The sequence below is a fragment of the Bombus affinis genome, chromosome 1 (assembly GCF_024516045.1).
Source record: "Bombus affinis isolate iyBomAffi1 chromosome 1, iyBomAffi1.2, whole genome shotgun sequence".
NCBI classification, from domain to species: domain Eukaryota; kingdom Metazoa; phylum Arthropoda; class Insecta; order Hymenoptera; family Apidae; genus Bombus; species Bombus affinis.
In genome coordinates this window covers 10,589,301-10,605,299 of record NC_066344.1, presented here as the reverse complement: position 1 = coordinate 10,605,299, position 15,999 = coordinate 10,589,301, and the positions used below count along the sequence as shown (strand labels likewise).

The 15,999-nt window shown below is 42.0% G+C and overlaps 2 protein-coding genes across 3 annotated transcripts in view; one reads left to right on the top strand and one right to left on the bottom strand.

The window, feature by feature from the left end:
• The window catches only part of LOC126918436 (magnesium-dependent phosphatase 1-like), a 210,474-nt gene that overhangs the window by 109,877 nt on the left and 84,598 nt on the right, over positions 1-15,999 (bottom strand). The gene's annotated exons all lie outside the window — the stretch shown is intronic.
• LOC126918366 (discoidin domain-containing receptor 2-like) overlaps positions 1-15,999 on the top strand; it is a 159,281-nt gene that overhangs the window by 61,961 nt on the left and 81,321 nt on the right. For both annotated transcript variants that reach the window (XM_050726212.1, XM_050726203.1), the window contains exons 2-3: positions 7,407-7,585; positions 13,412-13,517. In XM_050726212.1, coding sequence (XP_050582169.1) covers positions 7,486-7,585; positions 13,412-13,517 — 206 coding nt within the window. In that variant the 5' untranslated portion in view covers positions 7,407-7,485. The remainder of the gene's footprint in view (positions 1-7,406; positions 7,586-13,411; positions 13,518-15,999) is intronic.

The following is a 15,999-nucleotide window of genomic DNA, read 5'->3' as shown; positions in this document are numbered from 1 at the left end:
ACGACCGTCGCGGTTTGCAATTTTCATCTTGAGCCAAGGACAGAGAGCCTGTTTGGTGGGCAAATATTTGAAAGGAACACGAACGTGCATCGACCGAACCGACGAAATGCCAGGAAGAAAGTCCGTCAGGCGGACAGCTGTCTCTTTTCGGACACACGAATTTTCAGCCTCGGAATGGATTGGAATCGTCGAAGCGTGCTGTCGAACAGGACGCGGGGATCACGCGAAGGATCGAACCGCAAACTTGCCCTGATCCGTCCATGTTTTTTGTTCGTTGTTAAATTCCCTCGTCGAAAGGCTGACATGGTAGCGATGAAATACCACCGGTAAAAACGTGAAAAATTGCCATCGATTGCTATGTGAACAATTCCAATATCGCCAGCGTCCTCCTTCGGCCGCCCTATCTTTCTCTTGAAATCGAAGGAAAAAAAGGAACAAATTGAAAAGGACGAACATGGGAGAATTATTTCAATTATCTTAACGAATCTTAGAAAGCTACTGCATCTGTAGCTGTACGTAACATGCACATTTACGTAGATTCTAGATTCTAAAGAGTTGATTATCTGACGAAACGCGGCGATTTTTTCTCGTTGCATCGAGCGAAAGAGGAAGCATAAACGAGCCGCGTTTTTTCACGAGGTCGAAATCGACAACGAGAAATTCTGTACGGCCGTCGTGATTCCAGAAAACACACGGGCCGCGCCCACGCGTTACAAGCACGCCGGTTCGAAAACGAATCCCCCGCCTCGGGCGTTTTACAGATAATTAACTGACATTAACATTTCGTTCGGACATGGAGCTCAGCGTGCTCGTATTTCTCCCATTTCCGACATGTACGCATATTTCCATGGCGGATAAGCATCGCTTTTCCACCAGTTCCACACAGCCTTTTATTTTTTCTCCCTTTGTCTCCTTTGCCTTTCCCGTTCTGCACCATTTGGTCGGTTTCGATGGTACGCCGGATTACCAATGTGCCGCGTGTATCTTCTTTTTTTCTTCTTTTCCTTGCTTTTTTTCGCTTGCATCTGGCTGACGCGGGAACGTCGAGAGCGTATCGAGGCTCTTCTCGATCCGTAATTAAGGTCAACGCGGCGATCCACCGCGCCAGTAACGACTCCTTTTTCACCAGTCTTTTTACCGTGAATTCTATCCGCGATGCCATCCTCGTCGATGTTATCGCGACATCGATTACGTTTTAACGCCCCGTGCAATAAAATAGCCGCTGCGTGGGCGGTTGTACGTTTAATTGCGGACAATGGAAGGTTCGATAAGCGCGAGACCCGTATTTTATCACGTTTCTTTATGCATTCGATTTCACGAGAAAGGAAATCGATGCTGTTTTTTGCAAGAAAAAGAGACGAACCTTTTCGTATATGTGGATTTAATCCTTCGCATATATGCACGAGATACGAGTATCTCGAGCTGCAGCGTTGTTTGTGTAATACTTTGCATAAGATATCTTTAAGGCGTGTGGTTTTCATTACGACGTGAGATACGTAAATACATCGTCTTGGCGTAAAAGTCAGCTCGTGTGAAAGTGGCAATTAAATACCATGGTACTTAAATAAAACGTCGATTAGAGAATGTACTGTCGCGATAAATGCTATTTCTCTCGCTTTCGTTACTGCTACGAATAACCTAAAATTGAAACTGCAAAAGGGAAAATGTAAATTATCTAGTTTAGCAATGCAAATCCAGTGCATCCGAAGGATAGAAGTTAATCAAGAATTTGCAAAGAGTAAACATTAAAAGGTATACAAAATTTGCAATATCTCAATTGCGCTTTACGATAGATGAGATACGTATTTCGAATATTAAAATATTGTAATCTTTATGAATCTAGAAACATTTAATTACACAGGAAATTACAAACATACCCTGTATATATAAAGTACCAAATATACATTTCCATTTATATGTACATATTTACATTCCGTATACAACCAGAATTAACGCCCATGGAAATTTCAGATCTTCGATAAATAGAAATTAAAGTCTTTTTGCCAGACATTTCGTCTGTGAATGCTAATGGCAGCGTTACGCTATTATTCGCCATGCTAATCATACTATAATAAATACAGTGTTACAGTTCAAAAAACAAATTTGTTTTATTTTTTATTTTCTTTTGCACGAAGTGATATTCAATCATAGTATCAAAAACAGACTCTCATGTTTATCCAGTCGAATATCCCGTCCAGAACGTGATACGAATATCACATCGCGAGATATTTCGTCTACAGATGAAAAACGTTAAGGGTAATTCGTCTAAGAAACACGATGATGTTTAATTTGAAAAGGGAGGTTGGACAGGTGGCAAACAACCGTGTAGCACTTACAATTAGAACGTGTTAGTCAAGACGCAAACACGAGTGTTACAGCTTTTGTATCGCAAAGTGGGCAGGAGGGCAAACAAAGCGAACCGTGCAAGGCTTGATTACAATAACCACCCCAATTGAGCGCTAACTGTCCTCGGTACTAATTGTCTAATCTCTGTTGCTCTTCCGCCGCTCAGACATACCATTCTTTGACAGAATTTAAAAACACATAGAGCAATTCCGAAAGTAGATAGATCTCGACGATGAAAATGTTTCGAGTTTGGTTTTAAACGTACTGACTGGCTGTGAAATTACTTCGTTGAAAGAATAATGGTACGCGTAAAAATATAAACACCGTTGTGTGATTACGTTATTTAAATTTATTCTACGAGAATAATATAATCATTTTCTCAAGCGACAAAATGATAGCGATTCTTATAGCCAGGCAAAGTATGATTATTCATAACACGAATTAAAATCTCGATTTCCATTAGAGCTTCGTAGAAATATGAAACATAATCGTCAGACACGCTCCACTGCGATCACTTGAACGTTTGACAGATGATATAAAAAGATAGCAATCTAATTTCTACCTGAATTACCTTACTATCTAACTCCTTTCTCTTCTACTCTTCGGAAAGTAAACTTGTTTTTTTTTTTCAAAAGACCGGTATCCATAAAACGAAATCAATCAGGAAGAAACGCATCGTGTTCTAAACGAAACACGACACTAAATCTTCCTCGATAAATCCTAAGCCCACGTTCTAGACTACCGACATAGCACGCGAACGCCGGAGCACAACGGGCCGGATCAGACCGAACGAAAAAAGAAACACGAGAAGAGAAAACGAATCGATATGTACTGGTCGTATATCGAGCTTCTATCATTCGCTAAACAGCTTGCGGACCGGCAGGCTTATATCTGATCCCAGAGAGACAAGCAGGCCGACCCAGGCTATTGTTTGATAAAGTCTCAGAGCCGCGGATTATAACTAATGGAACTGCGAGAGGGAGACAAATCGCGGGTGTAGGTTCGCGACGCGCGTGCTGGGTTTATGCGATCGGGAATCCTTAAGCGCCCGGCGCCGCCAATAAAATATGCATGCACGCTCGCGGGATCCGTGTAGGTACCGGTGCTTTACATCCCACGAGACGTTGTACGCGTAGACGTACCGCGTGTATTAATCTGCATAAACTCATTGCTATGCAAACGAAGAGATTCGACGTCGAACTAGGATATCACGGGGAGCCTCCGCGGCTTACACCGTGGCTTAACCGGGCCTCTTACGTTCGTTCGACTCCACGTGTGCACACCCGCCGAACACCTAGTCACGATAAACGTATAAACAGCAGGTAGCTTGGTCTACAGGTATATACGTAAGTATATAAACACGTATACATTGTCGGACGATACCGATCGTAAAACGGACCTCCTTCGTCGATGGAATAATAATTGCAAAAGCTTGGCCTAGCCTGACGAGCAGGAAAATCGAACCAGGTTTCGTAAACGAGAGGAAGACAACGGCGCGCATCACCACCTGTTTCCTTGCGAGCATCGATAATCCGCCCCCTCCTCCGCAACAGCAAGATGAAAAGAAAACAGTCGATGAATAATTTCGTTATTGGAACGCGCGATGGGAAACAGGTGACGTGAAATTGATTGGAATGTTTAAAACCACTCTCGAGAGTCACGGTATCGAGATAAGAGCCGAGGGACTCTTTCTCGCTCGTCGTTCCATGGAACGGAAAAATTTGCATAGCCTCGAATTTTACCAAATGGAAGATATTTCACGAATCGACGTGGTTGAGTGATTTCGATTTTCTTTGGCCGCTTGTGGTCGGTAGAAGAGGATTTCATCGTTTCACCGCGGATAAAGTCTAGAGGATCGTAGAGAAAGTTCATCCGGGCCGCAATAGGCGTAATTGTAGGCGGTTGAAGCACTTTGTTTGATCAGCAATTGAAGCTGCCGTGCCAGTACGTCTCGTAACAAGCCCTGGCCGAGTTGAAAGAATTTTGTAAAAGAGCGCCAGAGAGAAATATTCCACGGAGATAGACGCTAACGCTGAAAAGTATCAGAACGTTTGCGTACTTTGGCGATATTATGGACAAATTAAATTGCAATTCGAATAAAGCTTCGGGTGAGCCATCGAGTAGACGCATCGATTGATTTCATAAATTGGAAAGTACAGGAAAATTATGACGCTACGAACATTGTTTTTTTTTCAAATTTCTCTTAAAATTGACCATTATTTATGTCATCCTGTTACGATGAATCAACCGCTAAGGCTACACATCTTTTGCTTCTTCGGAATTGAACATTAATCGTGCCTGTGTAATAAAATTGAGAAATTGATTAAAAATGGAGTCGATCGGTATACCTTTCAGGAGGCTCGTACATTACTGCCTCATCCTTTAACAGGTAATTTTTTTATACCCTTTTAATTCCACGAAAAGGTAGCACGTACCGCTTCTAATTATGTCAATTCACCATTAACTCGTATACTTTGATCAACTTCAAATACTTTCGCTAGAGATCGACCAAAGCGTCCGGATACTTATGATACGGCAGTGTATGTATAGATATAGAGAGGAGAACATCGGTTCCGACGTAGCACAAAGTATACGGGGCGTACACGCACTAAACTGTGGATTTTCCGCCTCGTCGGCCGTAAGTTGCCGCATGTATGTTTAATGCGAGCACGCGAGGCCTACGACCGGGCGACTTCTTACTACCGTTCGCCATTACTTATTCACTTCCGGCGCAATTACCGCCGTGTACTCCATCAAAGTCCAGACACGGGAATCGCACCTTTCTTACGAGCGTATCGTCCCCGTCGTCTCCTCGGCAGCGCGCGCGTCTTTTCTCTTGCCGCTTATTCGCTTGACGCGTAACGCCAACGATAACGTCGCAATGAGACATCGTACTGTCGAACTAATAAATCCAGAGCCATCTCCCGTTGCGTCGTCCACGGCCGTGAATTAGTTATTTGACCTTTCGCTTTCCCATGCCGCGTCACACCTGTGTACACCGTGTCTCGAGATACCACGTCGCGCGATCAGTTAACGGTAAGTGACACGGGCATACGCAATCGGGTCGCGTTGCTTTCTCATTCGTATGTACGTTTGCTTCGTACAAGATCGTTGAGAATTGTGGATCTTAATCGCCGAAATAAATGTACAGGAACACTTAGATTACATTTAGAATTAATATCAAAATAGTTTCGGATTTATTTAATATATGATTTACAAGATATTCGTCGATACATATTTGAACGCGTCTCAGCATTCTCTTTGTCTCACCATTTTCTATACCACAGTACTAACGAAACAGTTGCATTTATCACACACTCATACTCATATATGTGTGTCACTACTACGCGGCTAATATAGTGTAGCACACAAAATTACATATATCTTAAGAAAGATGTTTGCCGATTTTGTAAAAATTTAACTTAGGATTGCAGCTTCTTTTTTAAGTGAGTACTTTTGAGAATAAATTCTGATCTGTCGCAAGGAACGTTTAGCTTAGATTATAGTCATTGAAGAGCAGTATTTCTCGTTCATCTCGAAAATTTTAAATAGAACAGATTTCGTATCGCTTTTTAAGCAAAATTCTCTGTAGATTCGTTCGTTTCGTGATAATTTAACCATCGTCATAATCGTAGTGTAAATCGATATTTTAAGTATAAATTTGTTGTAACAACAAACTCAGAACGCTATTTTATACAAACAAGCAGTAGACTAATTTATATCTCGGGTTTGTAAGCCTCTTGTGAAAGATCATTATTTGTAGATTTTAACTCAACAAGGACTTTATTCCGAAGCAATGAAACAAATTATTTATCCCATTACAAGTTATTCTGAAACACCAAGTATATTTGAATGTCATGAAACGATGTATCAGAGATTCGAGCAAAGGATAATTAGGAAGGTACATCTCTATCGTTTTAACGGCACCCTGTCTGAGCCGGAATAAAAATGGATCGGTTGACATCGACAAAACGGCCCCGGGCAGCCCTTCAGGGCGCTTTTTAAACGCGTTATTTTTCGAGTCTGCTCGTTTTGTTGGTTTTGCTTATGAAACTTTGTTTTACCGACACGACAAACACGATACCCGTTTGTTGTCCCTGCGCTTTGTTTTTAGAAGCTCCGTACGCTTCCACAAATAAGATAAAGCACGCTAATGCTGAGAAAGTAATAATTTTACAATTACAACATCACGCTCGAGCGTTGATTTAAGTTTAAATTGTTCGAACGAGCCGTCTCGCTTGCTTTTCCTCGGAGAACAACAAATTAACACGGTAGGAAACGAAAATTTCACGGTAGCTTTGTCCGGTTTGAATTTTTCATTCAACTCGAACGGGATAATTTCATGAATTAATCGCAAACGCTGCGCGTAATATCGCCGATATTCTCTTCCGCGGTATTGCCAACTCATCGTACGTTGTTTTAAATTTTATAAATTACGCTTTGAGCGTTACACGAATCAAACTATGGTAAAATTTCGTGCAACAAAGAGTTCATGTATTTAATTGAAAATCATATAATAAGAGTCCATTGGTTCTCCCAATTACCTATGATTTTTCATTCGTATAACTTCACGTTCGAGCAAGCGAATTAAATCGGTAAAAATTGATTGAACCAATGCTAGCCAGAGTTCGCTTCCGATAAATACACAGTTCTACCGTGTATATTCTCGAACGTGGTAATTTTCGAGGAAAAATTTTTCGAAATCAATGCAACAAGTGAAAAGACCGATCAGTCAGTCATCGTTGAAAGTCGAAACTCGTTCGTGTGTCTGAGAACCCATACCCTATTTGTATTTTCATTGAAGATAAAATCGATGATCGGGCCGGGAGACACTCGACTCCCTTACCGTTGTCATCTCCCCTCGAGTACCACCCTAACGAAGTCATCGAACTTGCCAGCGGAAGAGGCACCGCGCGACGGAAGCGTTCGAACGCGAAACGAGAGCGAGGAACAACAAAACACACCCTCGAAATCCCTCACCCCGGGCTATGGTGGTATATCGTTAAAGGTGGCGAGTCTCATAACGGTTTCCATGTTTTTCTCTGCTTTTTTTGTTCCAGGTTGACGAGGCAGAAATGGCACGGTCGGAGTCACGGTGAGAAAAGGGCGAGGGTGAAGCCCTCGCGCGAAACGGGAGCTATGGTGAAAAGCTTCGGTTTCTTCGCCGGGAGGGCGATACCTGCCGTCCACCTTATGCTTTTTCTCGCTCTGGCCGACACGACGAGCGCCGTAGACCTCTGTAAGTAGACCACTGCAAAGCCATGATCTGTCCCCTTTCCCTCGCCGGAGGTTTATAGTTTTCATCGCGAAACTTCCTCTGTAAGTTATTAACGAGCAAGACGCGGAGCGCCGTGCGCCACGACGATACACGTGGCGCTTGACCGCAGTCGACGAACTTTCGATCCGGAATCGACTTTGGCCGCGTTCGCATGGAAAAGCTGGATTCGCGCGTTTGTAACTCCGTCGTCGCCGCCCTCTTACACACCCTCGACCATTTGCCTCACAGTCAGACTGCTACCTCCCTCTCTTCAAATTGCAAACTTTTAGGCAGAAGTTGTGTATTTAAACAGTGTTCACGAGGCTGGCCGTTGGCAGGGAGAGTAGAGCCGCACCATGGAACTCATGATACGCCCGCTCGATACTACAACCAGCAAACCTTTGTGCGCAATGCATCGACGACAAGCGATTTTGTTCGATCCAAATTACTTCGCGGTGATCGACCAACTTTCGTGGAATTGAAACGGACGGTGGTGTTGGTACGCTCGAATGCCGGAACGTACGCCAACTACACCGAGAAGAATCGTACATATGTGTCTCGGGTTATGGACTTTCATTTCCGACGGGTTTTCGCTTCAAGGGTGAGATTACGTTCTACGTTTAGCCCTCTATATTTTCGCGAAAGTTGAAAGTTACGTACCTGGGTATTTTTGTTTCTTATATATTTAGTTTCCTGATTAGGTAATATTTTATTATTTAATTGTATAGTGAACGTTGACTGTTACAAGTTATGAAATTATTCGCATTTGGTAGGAGCAATTAATTTTATTGTAAAATATACAGTGCTGTTTTTGAACGAGTTTCTGGTATCTTAAATTTGATATGAACTCATCTTATTTAACCTTTGGTTGAATCAGGTTAAAGAATTTTGATTACACGAAACAGCAAATAGATTTACTCGTATTTTTGAAACGTAAAACAATACGTAGAGAAATTGCCCATTATTCGGTTGAAAATGTAGTACTGGCACCTAAAAGGTACCTCAGTGTGTCCGCATTAGTGGCACCTTTTCTGAAATAAAAGAAGACTTTTAAACCCATTCTCGACCGAAGGTCTCCGGAATTTAATGGGTCAATAAACGTCCAAGTAAATTTCCCGCGGTAGACGTCTCGCAAGTTGTCCACATCGAGCGTTTAATCGATCATCAGTCCACTGTCCGTACGAAAAAAGCAACCTGCATCGATTTGCATGTCGGAGTGGCTTAGTCAGCATCCAGCAGGCCCGTTAACTTCGCTAAACGATCTGTCGGTGTCAGGCGCGTTACTTTTCCTTGTAACGAGTCCAGCAGTTGAAAGTATCGAAATCGTTTGGAAGCCGGGATAAACGATAGATCGTACTTCGAATTCCGATTCAAGAAGGAGAAACATCATTTCGATTTTATCGTTTTCAGAAGCTAAAAGTGTATACATAAATTCATAGATGCAGGTATACGATGGTGTAGCACGTATCGCGGTGGTGAGAATTCTCTGAAAACGATGAGTGATAGAAAACTGAATGAACGTTGAAATGCCAAAGTACCGGTAGCTAATGGAAAGCAATTCGAGTGGCAGAGAGAACGCACAAGTAGATCAAAGCGTAGAGTACCATGTGAATATTCGGAAATTTTTCAAGTTTATATTCGATTAGTTTACGAAACTGAGGAGATCGGAGAATGTATGGATATTGCTCGTATAAGGCGAGAGAATTTCAAGCGAATCGTTAGAGTATTAAAGATGTACTAGTTTAAAATCAAATCATTATTGTCTTATTTTTCTGTTGCTACTAAATATAGTTTTGTCGATATTATTTTACGTGTGACGAATAAAAACCTACTTGAAGTTCGACATTCCTACAGTAGGTATTCTTGCAAAATTCGTATCGTTAACGTTTTACAGAATTTCCCGAATCGATATTCAAACAAGCTTGGCCAAGTGCGCTGCTTATCCCTGTACGTTCCTTTCGCCGAGATAGCAAACGTATTAACCTGTTGCTACACGAACATCACGAGAATTTTCAACGTGCGCGATAAACTTTCAACCAGAGAATCGTTTCGTAAAATGAACGAACCGGTTGCCGTAACTATGAAAAAATTGGCAATATCCCAAGATAGAATTTCACTGGCTGAAACAAGACCTTTATATTTACACCAAGAGCATTTGCAGCAAAGTACATCGATTCTATAAACTGTAACAGACACTCGTTTCTCGCTGTAGCCCTTAAACGTTCAACTCCTTACCTCCAGCACGAAAAGGGGCTCGTTAATGTAATACATAGCGCAGAGTCGTTTCCGGAGAATCAATTCAGAATCGTGTTTCGTTGAGCAACCACGAGTCACCAAGGAAAAAAGGAGAAAGAGAGAGAGCAAATAAAAAAAAAGCGAAATATACATGGCAAGAAGAGAAATATCGCCATAACTTTCGTTTCGTTGAAAATAGTTGTACGGTCGTACGTTGAAAACGGTTTTTCATTAAAGAAATGGAAACGCCATCGTCGGGCTTTATCAAATGCTTGCTCTTAATTGCGATATAAATTTTCCTGGAAACCAGCGGAAAGAAATGTCCCCGTTTCGGGACCATTCATCCCAGTGTCGATAGAGTAGAAGCAATTAATGATGTTTCCGTGGCGACCAAATGCAATCCTTAAAGGGTACGCTACGTTGAAAGAGACAATTCGCGATCGGACAACGCGAGAGCGAGGCTAACAGCGACGAAAAAAATAATGTTGCCGCGGAACACTTAGGCGGAATTAACAGAAACAGGGAAGTAAGTTTTCCACGGCGCGGAAACCCGTTATTCACGATCGATTTACGAGCGCGATATCTCACCGTGGTGGCTCGTTAGGGAGAACGTGCCGACAAAGGAAACGGATTCTGCGAGAGGAACGATTCAAGTTTACCTCGCGAAAAGGGAGAAGTTGCAGCGACAGCCGAGGATCGTGAGAATTCTAGAGGGTGCGAGCGATATATCGAGGCTTCATTAATAATAATAGCGTGCTTGATTCACGAGCGACCGCTTTGTTTCGCTGATGGGTATCGTTATTGATTCTTACTCGTAAATTTTCAGGACGCGATCCATAATGCAAGTAGACGAGACGCTATGGATCTTTGTGCTATTTTTTCCTCTTATCGTTCTTTATTTATTTGTAGCTGTTATGAAATTTTAGAGTGCTTTAATGGATAGAAATGCTTCTCCGCTTTTCGTCTCCCTTTCGTTGCTTTTCTCATCTACCTACTTTTTTCTTCTCTTACCCCATACTTTCCCATTTTTCCTCTCCTGTCTTCTCTTCTTCCTGTCCTCTTTCCTCTTTCTACTTCCCTTTTATATTTCCCTTTCTCTTACTTCTCCCTGTATAAACGTATACACAAACGGAAGGTATTCAGCAGAACAAACATCCATTGCGTTTTCGCATCTAAATTTCGTAGAAACTATGGCGTATAAATATCTTACGAGACGTACCTCGGTAAAAGCTATCGATATAACTATTTCGCGAGCTGCTCGTTTCACGAGAATGCTTTCTCTCGACATAGCAACGATAATTTTCCAAAACTTAGGGGCGCCGTCGAGTTTCATCGATGCCCCAGTTTTCGGCGACACGTTCGCGCGACAAGTTCGCGGAAATTAATTCATTTACACGCGAGTTACTTCGTTAGCCGGTTCGAAGCACAGAGTAACGTGCTTTTCACGACAGGCTCGCAATCTGTAGAAATTTCATCTTACCGACGATAACACGACGGACCCTACCACTGCCATCGTATCCACGAAATTACGACGTCGCGGATTCGTCCAAGGATGGTGCAAAGTTTCACCGATATTAATGGCTACCTACGTGGCCATTCTGTTTCTCGATGGCTTAGCACGGATTCCTTCCGTTATAAGCTCGAATTCCCTGCTATTAATTCTCGCGGGGTCTCTGGTTATTCGCGGCACAAAGCTGCAACCTCCCATCACGTTGTTCCGGTACACCTGCACTCGATATCCGGCATTACGTATTATCGTTTATTCGCCGCGTATTCGATCCATTCAGGCAAACGATGCTCCAGCAAATTTTACCGTGGCGCATTTTAGTTGGTAATAGAACTTCGATATGCATAAATTGCAATCGATGCGACCCGCGCCATGAAGCGAAACCACCCTCAGCCCCGTCGCGCACCAGTCGCCCCTCGCAGCATCCTCGATAATCGAACTATGTTCGCGAGACAGCCAGACGTCCTCAAATTTAGAGAATTCGACGCGTTCTTCCTATTGTATATCCAATTTTACTAGTAATGCAAAGTGTGTATGATATTTAGGGGTTGAGGAAAAATGCAGGCATTCATGAATATCGGACTTCTGATTGGCAAGCTTGGAATTCCATCTCTATCGCAAAGGCGTCATTTTAATTCTTCGCTGTTATCGTTCCCATTTGTCAGATACGATTCCCTCATGTAAATGTAAAATTGTTTCACCCGGATTTTCCACTTCTCCTGAAAACGCGATAAAGTGAAGGATTAACGTTAGAACCATCGATAACCGAAGCGTGAAAATTGTATCGGAGAAATTACAATGAAAAGTGTGAATACATAGGAATATATAGATAATGCGAGAAATATATAGAATCTGCGAAATTGCGTCGTTATAAATATTGAAGTAACTACTTCAAGAAAAACTCTACATCTTTATTTGTGTATATTCGTAACCTGGAGACTGCTATTACGCAGAAATATTCTAAATAAGGAAAGGTGTATATTATTGTACCCTTGAATATACATTATGTCTTGGATTGCGAGGTCTAGGAACAAAGGAACTAATAAACAGATTTCTATTTATATTCCCTGTAGCCTCTAGCCAAAGCTATAAGCTTAACTTTTTTGGTAATGTCCTTTTGCCATAAATATATGAACGTGCTCCCTATCATTCCATTGTCTAGTAACACTAAGAGAGCAAGGATCTGAATCAGCATAAAGTTATACTTATACGTTTAATTATTTCAATATACTTTATTACAAATTTATCCACTCGTTCTTCAACCTCAACCTCAACAATAAATTTACCAAGTTTCTGTGAAAATCTACGTATCGATCATTTTGTCCGTTCTAATAACTCTGGTGTTCATTGATAAAGTGATACGCAGATAGTTGAGCAGAGCGTAAAGAGTGAAACGTTACGAACACTGAATATTCCAGTCTCTATTACGGATGCAAACAAGTAGCTATATTCCGCTACTCGACGATGAAATCACGAGCATCGATGACAACGCGGAATATCAATTTACACGAACTGCCATCCGAATCGTAATTTTAGTTCCATCGACGATTTATCGTGCCACGTTACAGGCACAACGTCTCCACGGTGCATGTTTCGTTAGCCACGATTTCGAAGTTTTCGCCGTGGCGGAACGATGGCAAAACCGTAAATAACGCGGCCAGTCCTCCATGGCCGACAATATTGTATCAAGATAGGCCCGGTTCCTGGTAGCAGGATACATTGCGTCCCCGTAACGCTGCTGTGTTCCCCTATGAAACAATTTGATCGGTCCGAAAGATACGAAAACGTTGAGGTAGTCCTTGCCGTCGTCCTAACTCTTCTCGTTCTCCTCGCATCGAAGCTGGAGGAAAGGCGGTCGTATACAAGAACGTAAACCGGCTCTATCCGACAGATTCATCTCGGTTACCTGGTTATTTAGCCATTTATGATCCGCTGGCGAAAACAGGACGGGCATCGATACCCAACCAATCCTTTTTCCTCTCTGCCTTCTTCCTTTAGACTCGTATGTAAATTTTTCGTTGCAAGACGAAACTTTAAACTCGATTGCATGTTTTCGTTTGTTTCAGCCCAATGCATCGCGCCGCTTGGTATGGAATCCGGCGCGATCCCGGACGCGGATATCACGGCAAGCTCTACGTTCGACACGGGAAACGTTGGTCCGCACCTAGCACGGTAAGCGACGCTTTTTCATTTCGATAGCCTACCCTCCATATCATTCGTCATCCCTATCTATCGGTGACTTCTGCTGCTCTGGCCGCGCGCCATCCAATTGCCATCAGCCACGACCCTCCAACGATACTACGCATGCATGGAAAGTTACTTGCTTAGGGACAGCTTAGGGATAAGAAGAAGAGTGAGTTCAAAAATGGTAAATGTAGGAATCTGTAAGATGTTTTCGTTGTTTGTTGCTCGATTGTAACGGATATGAAATTTCAATGATCCTAAGCGATCAGGACAACGGGAGAAAATAGGAGAACACCTTAAAATTGTATTTGGGTAATGGAGTAACAGGGGCTGGCACATAGTGGAGCGTTTGCACCGAAAGGCAGAAATAGTTACCTTTCCATGAAAATCACATGATAGCAAAGACATTTTATATATTATATTATGTGCAATTTTGCATTTTCAACTTTCCCGTAAACGCATAAAAATCCGCAGTTTAGAAATTGTTGAGAATTTTGGATTTTAATTGTCGAAATAATGGTATAGGAACACTAAAATCACACTTAGAATTTATATTAGAATAGTTATATATTTATTTGATAAACGATTTCAAAGATATTCATCGATACACACTTGCACGCGTCTCACCTTCTTCCATATACTCATATTCACATACATGTATCACTACTACGCGGTCAATGTAGTCTAGCATATAAAATTATACGTATCTCAATAATTTATATTTATATTTATACGTATCTCAGATAATTTATTATTTCGAAGAAGAGGTAACAAATGTAAAATCTTTGTATTAATTTGTTATATAAGTAACAAAAATACGTTTCCTGTGAATTATACTGTCCATTTAATTCCAATAGCTAACTCTCAAATCTACTTTGGGAATCTGACAATGAGTTAGGTGTTCTATAGTACTTTGTCTTTACGACAATGTTACACGCCTTCCTGTATCTTCGAATAGCCGTTATAACGATGGATTTCGCGAGACAACCAGTTTAGAGCAGACGGGTACCCAAGATGAAACTGCGTGCCATTCGAGTGGCAAGAGAGGGTTGATCGAGGGTTTTACTAAGGTCGTTAGATCGAGGGACGAGGGTTTATGTTTTCGAGAAATAGCGGTGATCTTAGGAGACATGTAAACGAAGGGGGACGAGTTGGCGATGGTAACGAAGGCGGAGACGGCAGGGATTTATTTAGCAAAGCACGTTTACTCGTCATGCAAAACTTAAATGGGATTGTGGAATGATTTGTAGTTTCGGTGGTTGTACTTTGGTTAAGAACGTGTATTTCTACAAACATGTATTGTCCGGTGTGTGTATGTTGATTTGGTATGTGAGTACCACGAGCAACGTGTAAAGAATTTTATTTGTTCGGATGAAATAAAATTTATTTATCCAGTTAACTAGACGGGATATTGGAATTATTGTTCCATCTATTAATAATCGAGCGTGACGTTGCAAAATGAGCAAAAGCTTCGGCGAAGGTTAGAACGTACCTACATAATATATGATAGTTGCTTAGTTACAGAAGATTAATAGAAGCTCATTAGAATTCCAATTTTATATTGAAAAAAATAGCAACCATCGTTTATAACAAATCCAAAAGGGAAATCCAAGAAACTCGAAACATAGATTGAACTATCTCGCGAAGTACTCGAGCCTCGAAAATTTACTGCCTATTTCTTCTCTAGACCCTTCTTTTCTCTCTCTCTCTCTCTCTCTCTCTTTCTCTTGACGAAATATTATCTCTTACATTTAAATCACTCTATGTGATCAAATGCACGACTAGCCAAAGAAACGACTCCCCCGAGGGGAGTTCCTTTCGAGGCTCCGATTTGCTCACGCCCAATTATACCATAATTATTTCAAGATGCCAACCAAGCAGTTATTCGGTGAATTATTCATACGCGGCGACGATGTTCGTGCGTCGAAAACCTCGTGGCAAATTCGCGAAGACGTGATACGCAGCCGGGAAAAGTAAATCAGCGCCCCTTTCCACGCGCGGCAGCCAGTTTAATCGCGGCCGAAACGCGAAGGGAACGAAAATTAATACTTCAGGATTCATTAATCGCGACGCGGCTCGCATGAATATTAAAAATGCGTTGCATCGTGCCACCATGGTAACTCGTTAATACGTAAAATCCGGTTTATCGAGTTTGCGTGCACGCACGACGAAAGACGTTATCACGCGTAAACAAAGAGAGCAGAGAGGGAAAAGCCGCCAGTAATTATTTCTAATCTGACCGCGTCACGCGCTTTTTCCCCCGATTTATACACGGAAACCACGTGACGACTACGCGGTATTTCTCACTGTCGCGACTCGTGCAGCCAGATAAAATTAACAAAATTTTTCAAGTATGAAAAAAAAAGAGTATACGCGTGTATAGAGGTTGCGGCTGTACAAACGTATTGGACAAACAGGCAGAAGGTAATTCTTTATGCAAAAGTGAGCGAAATATGCGGGATAAAATTTT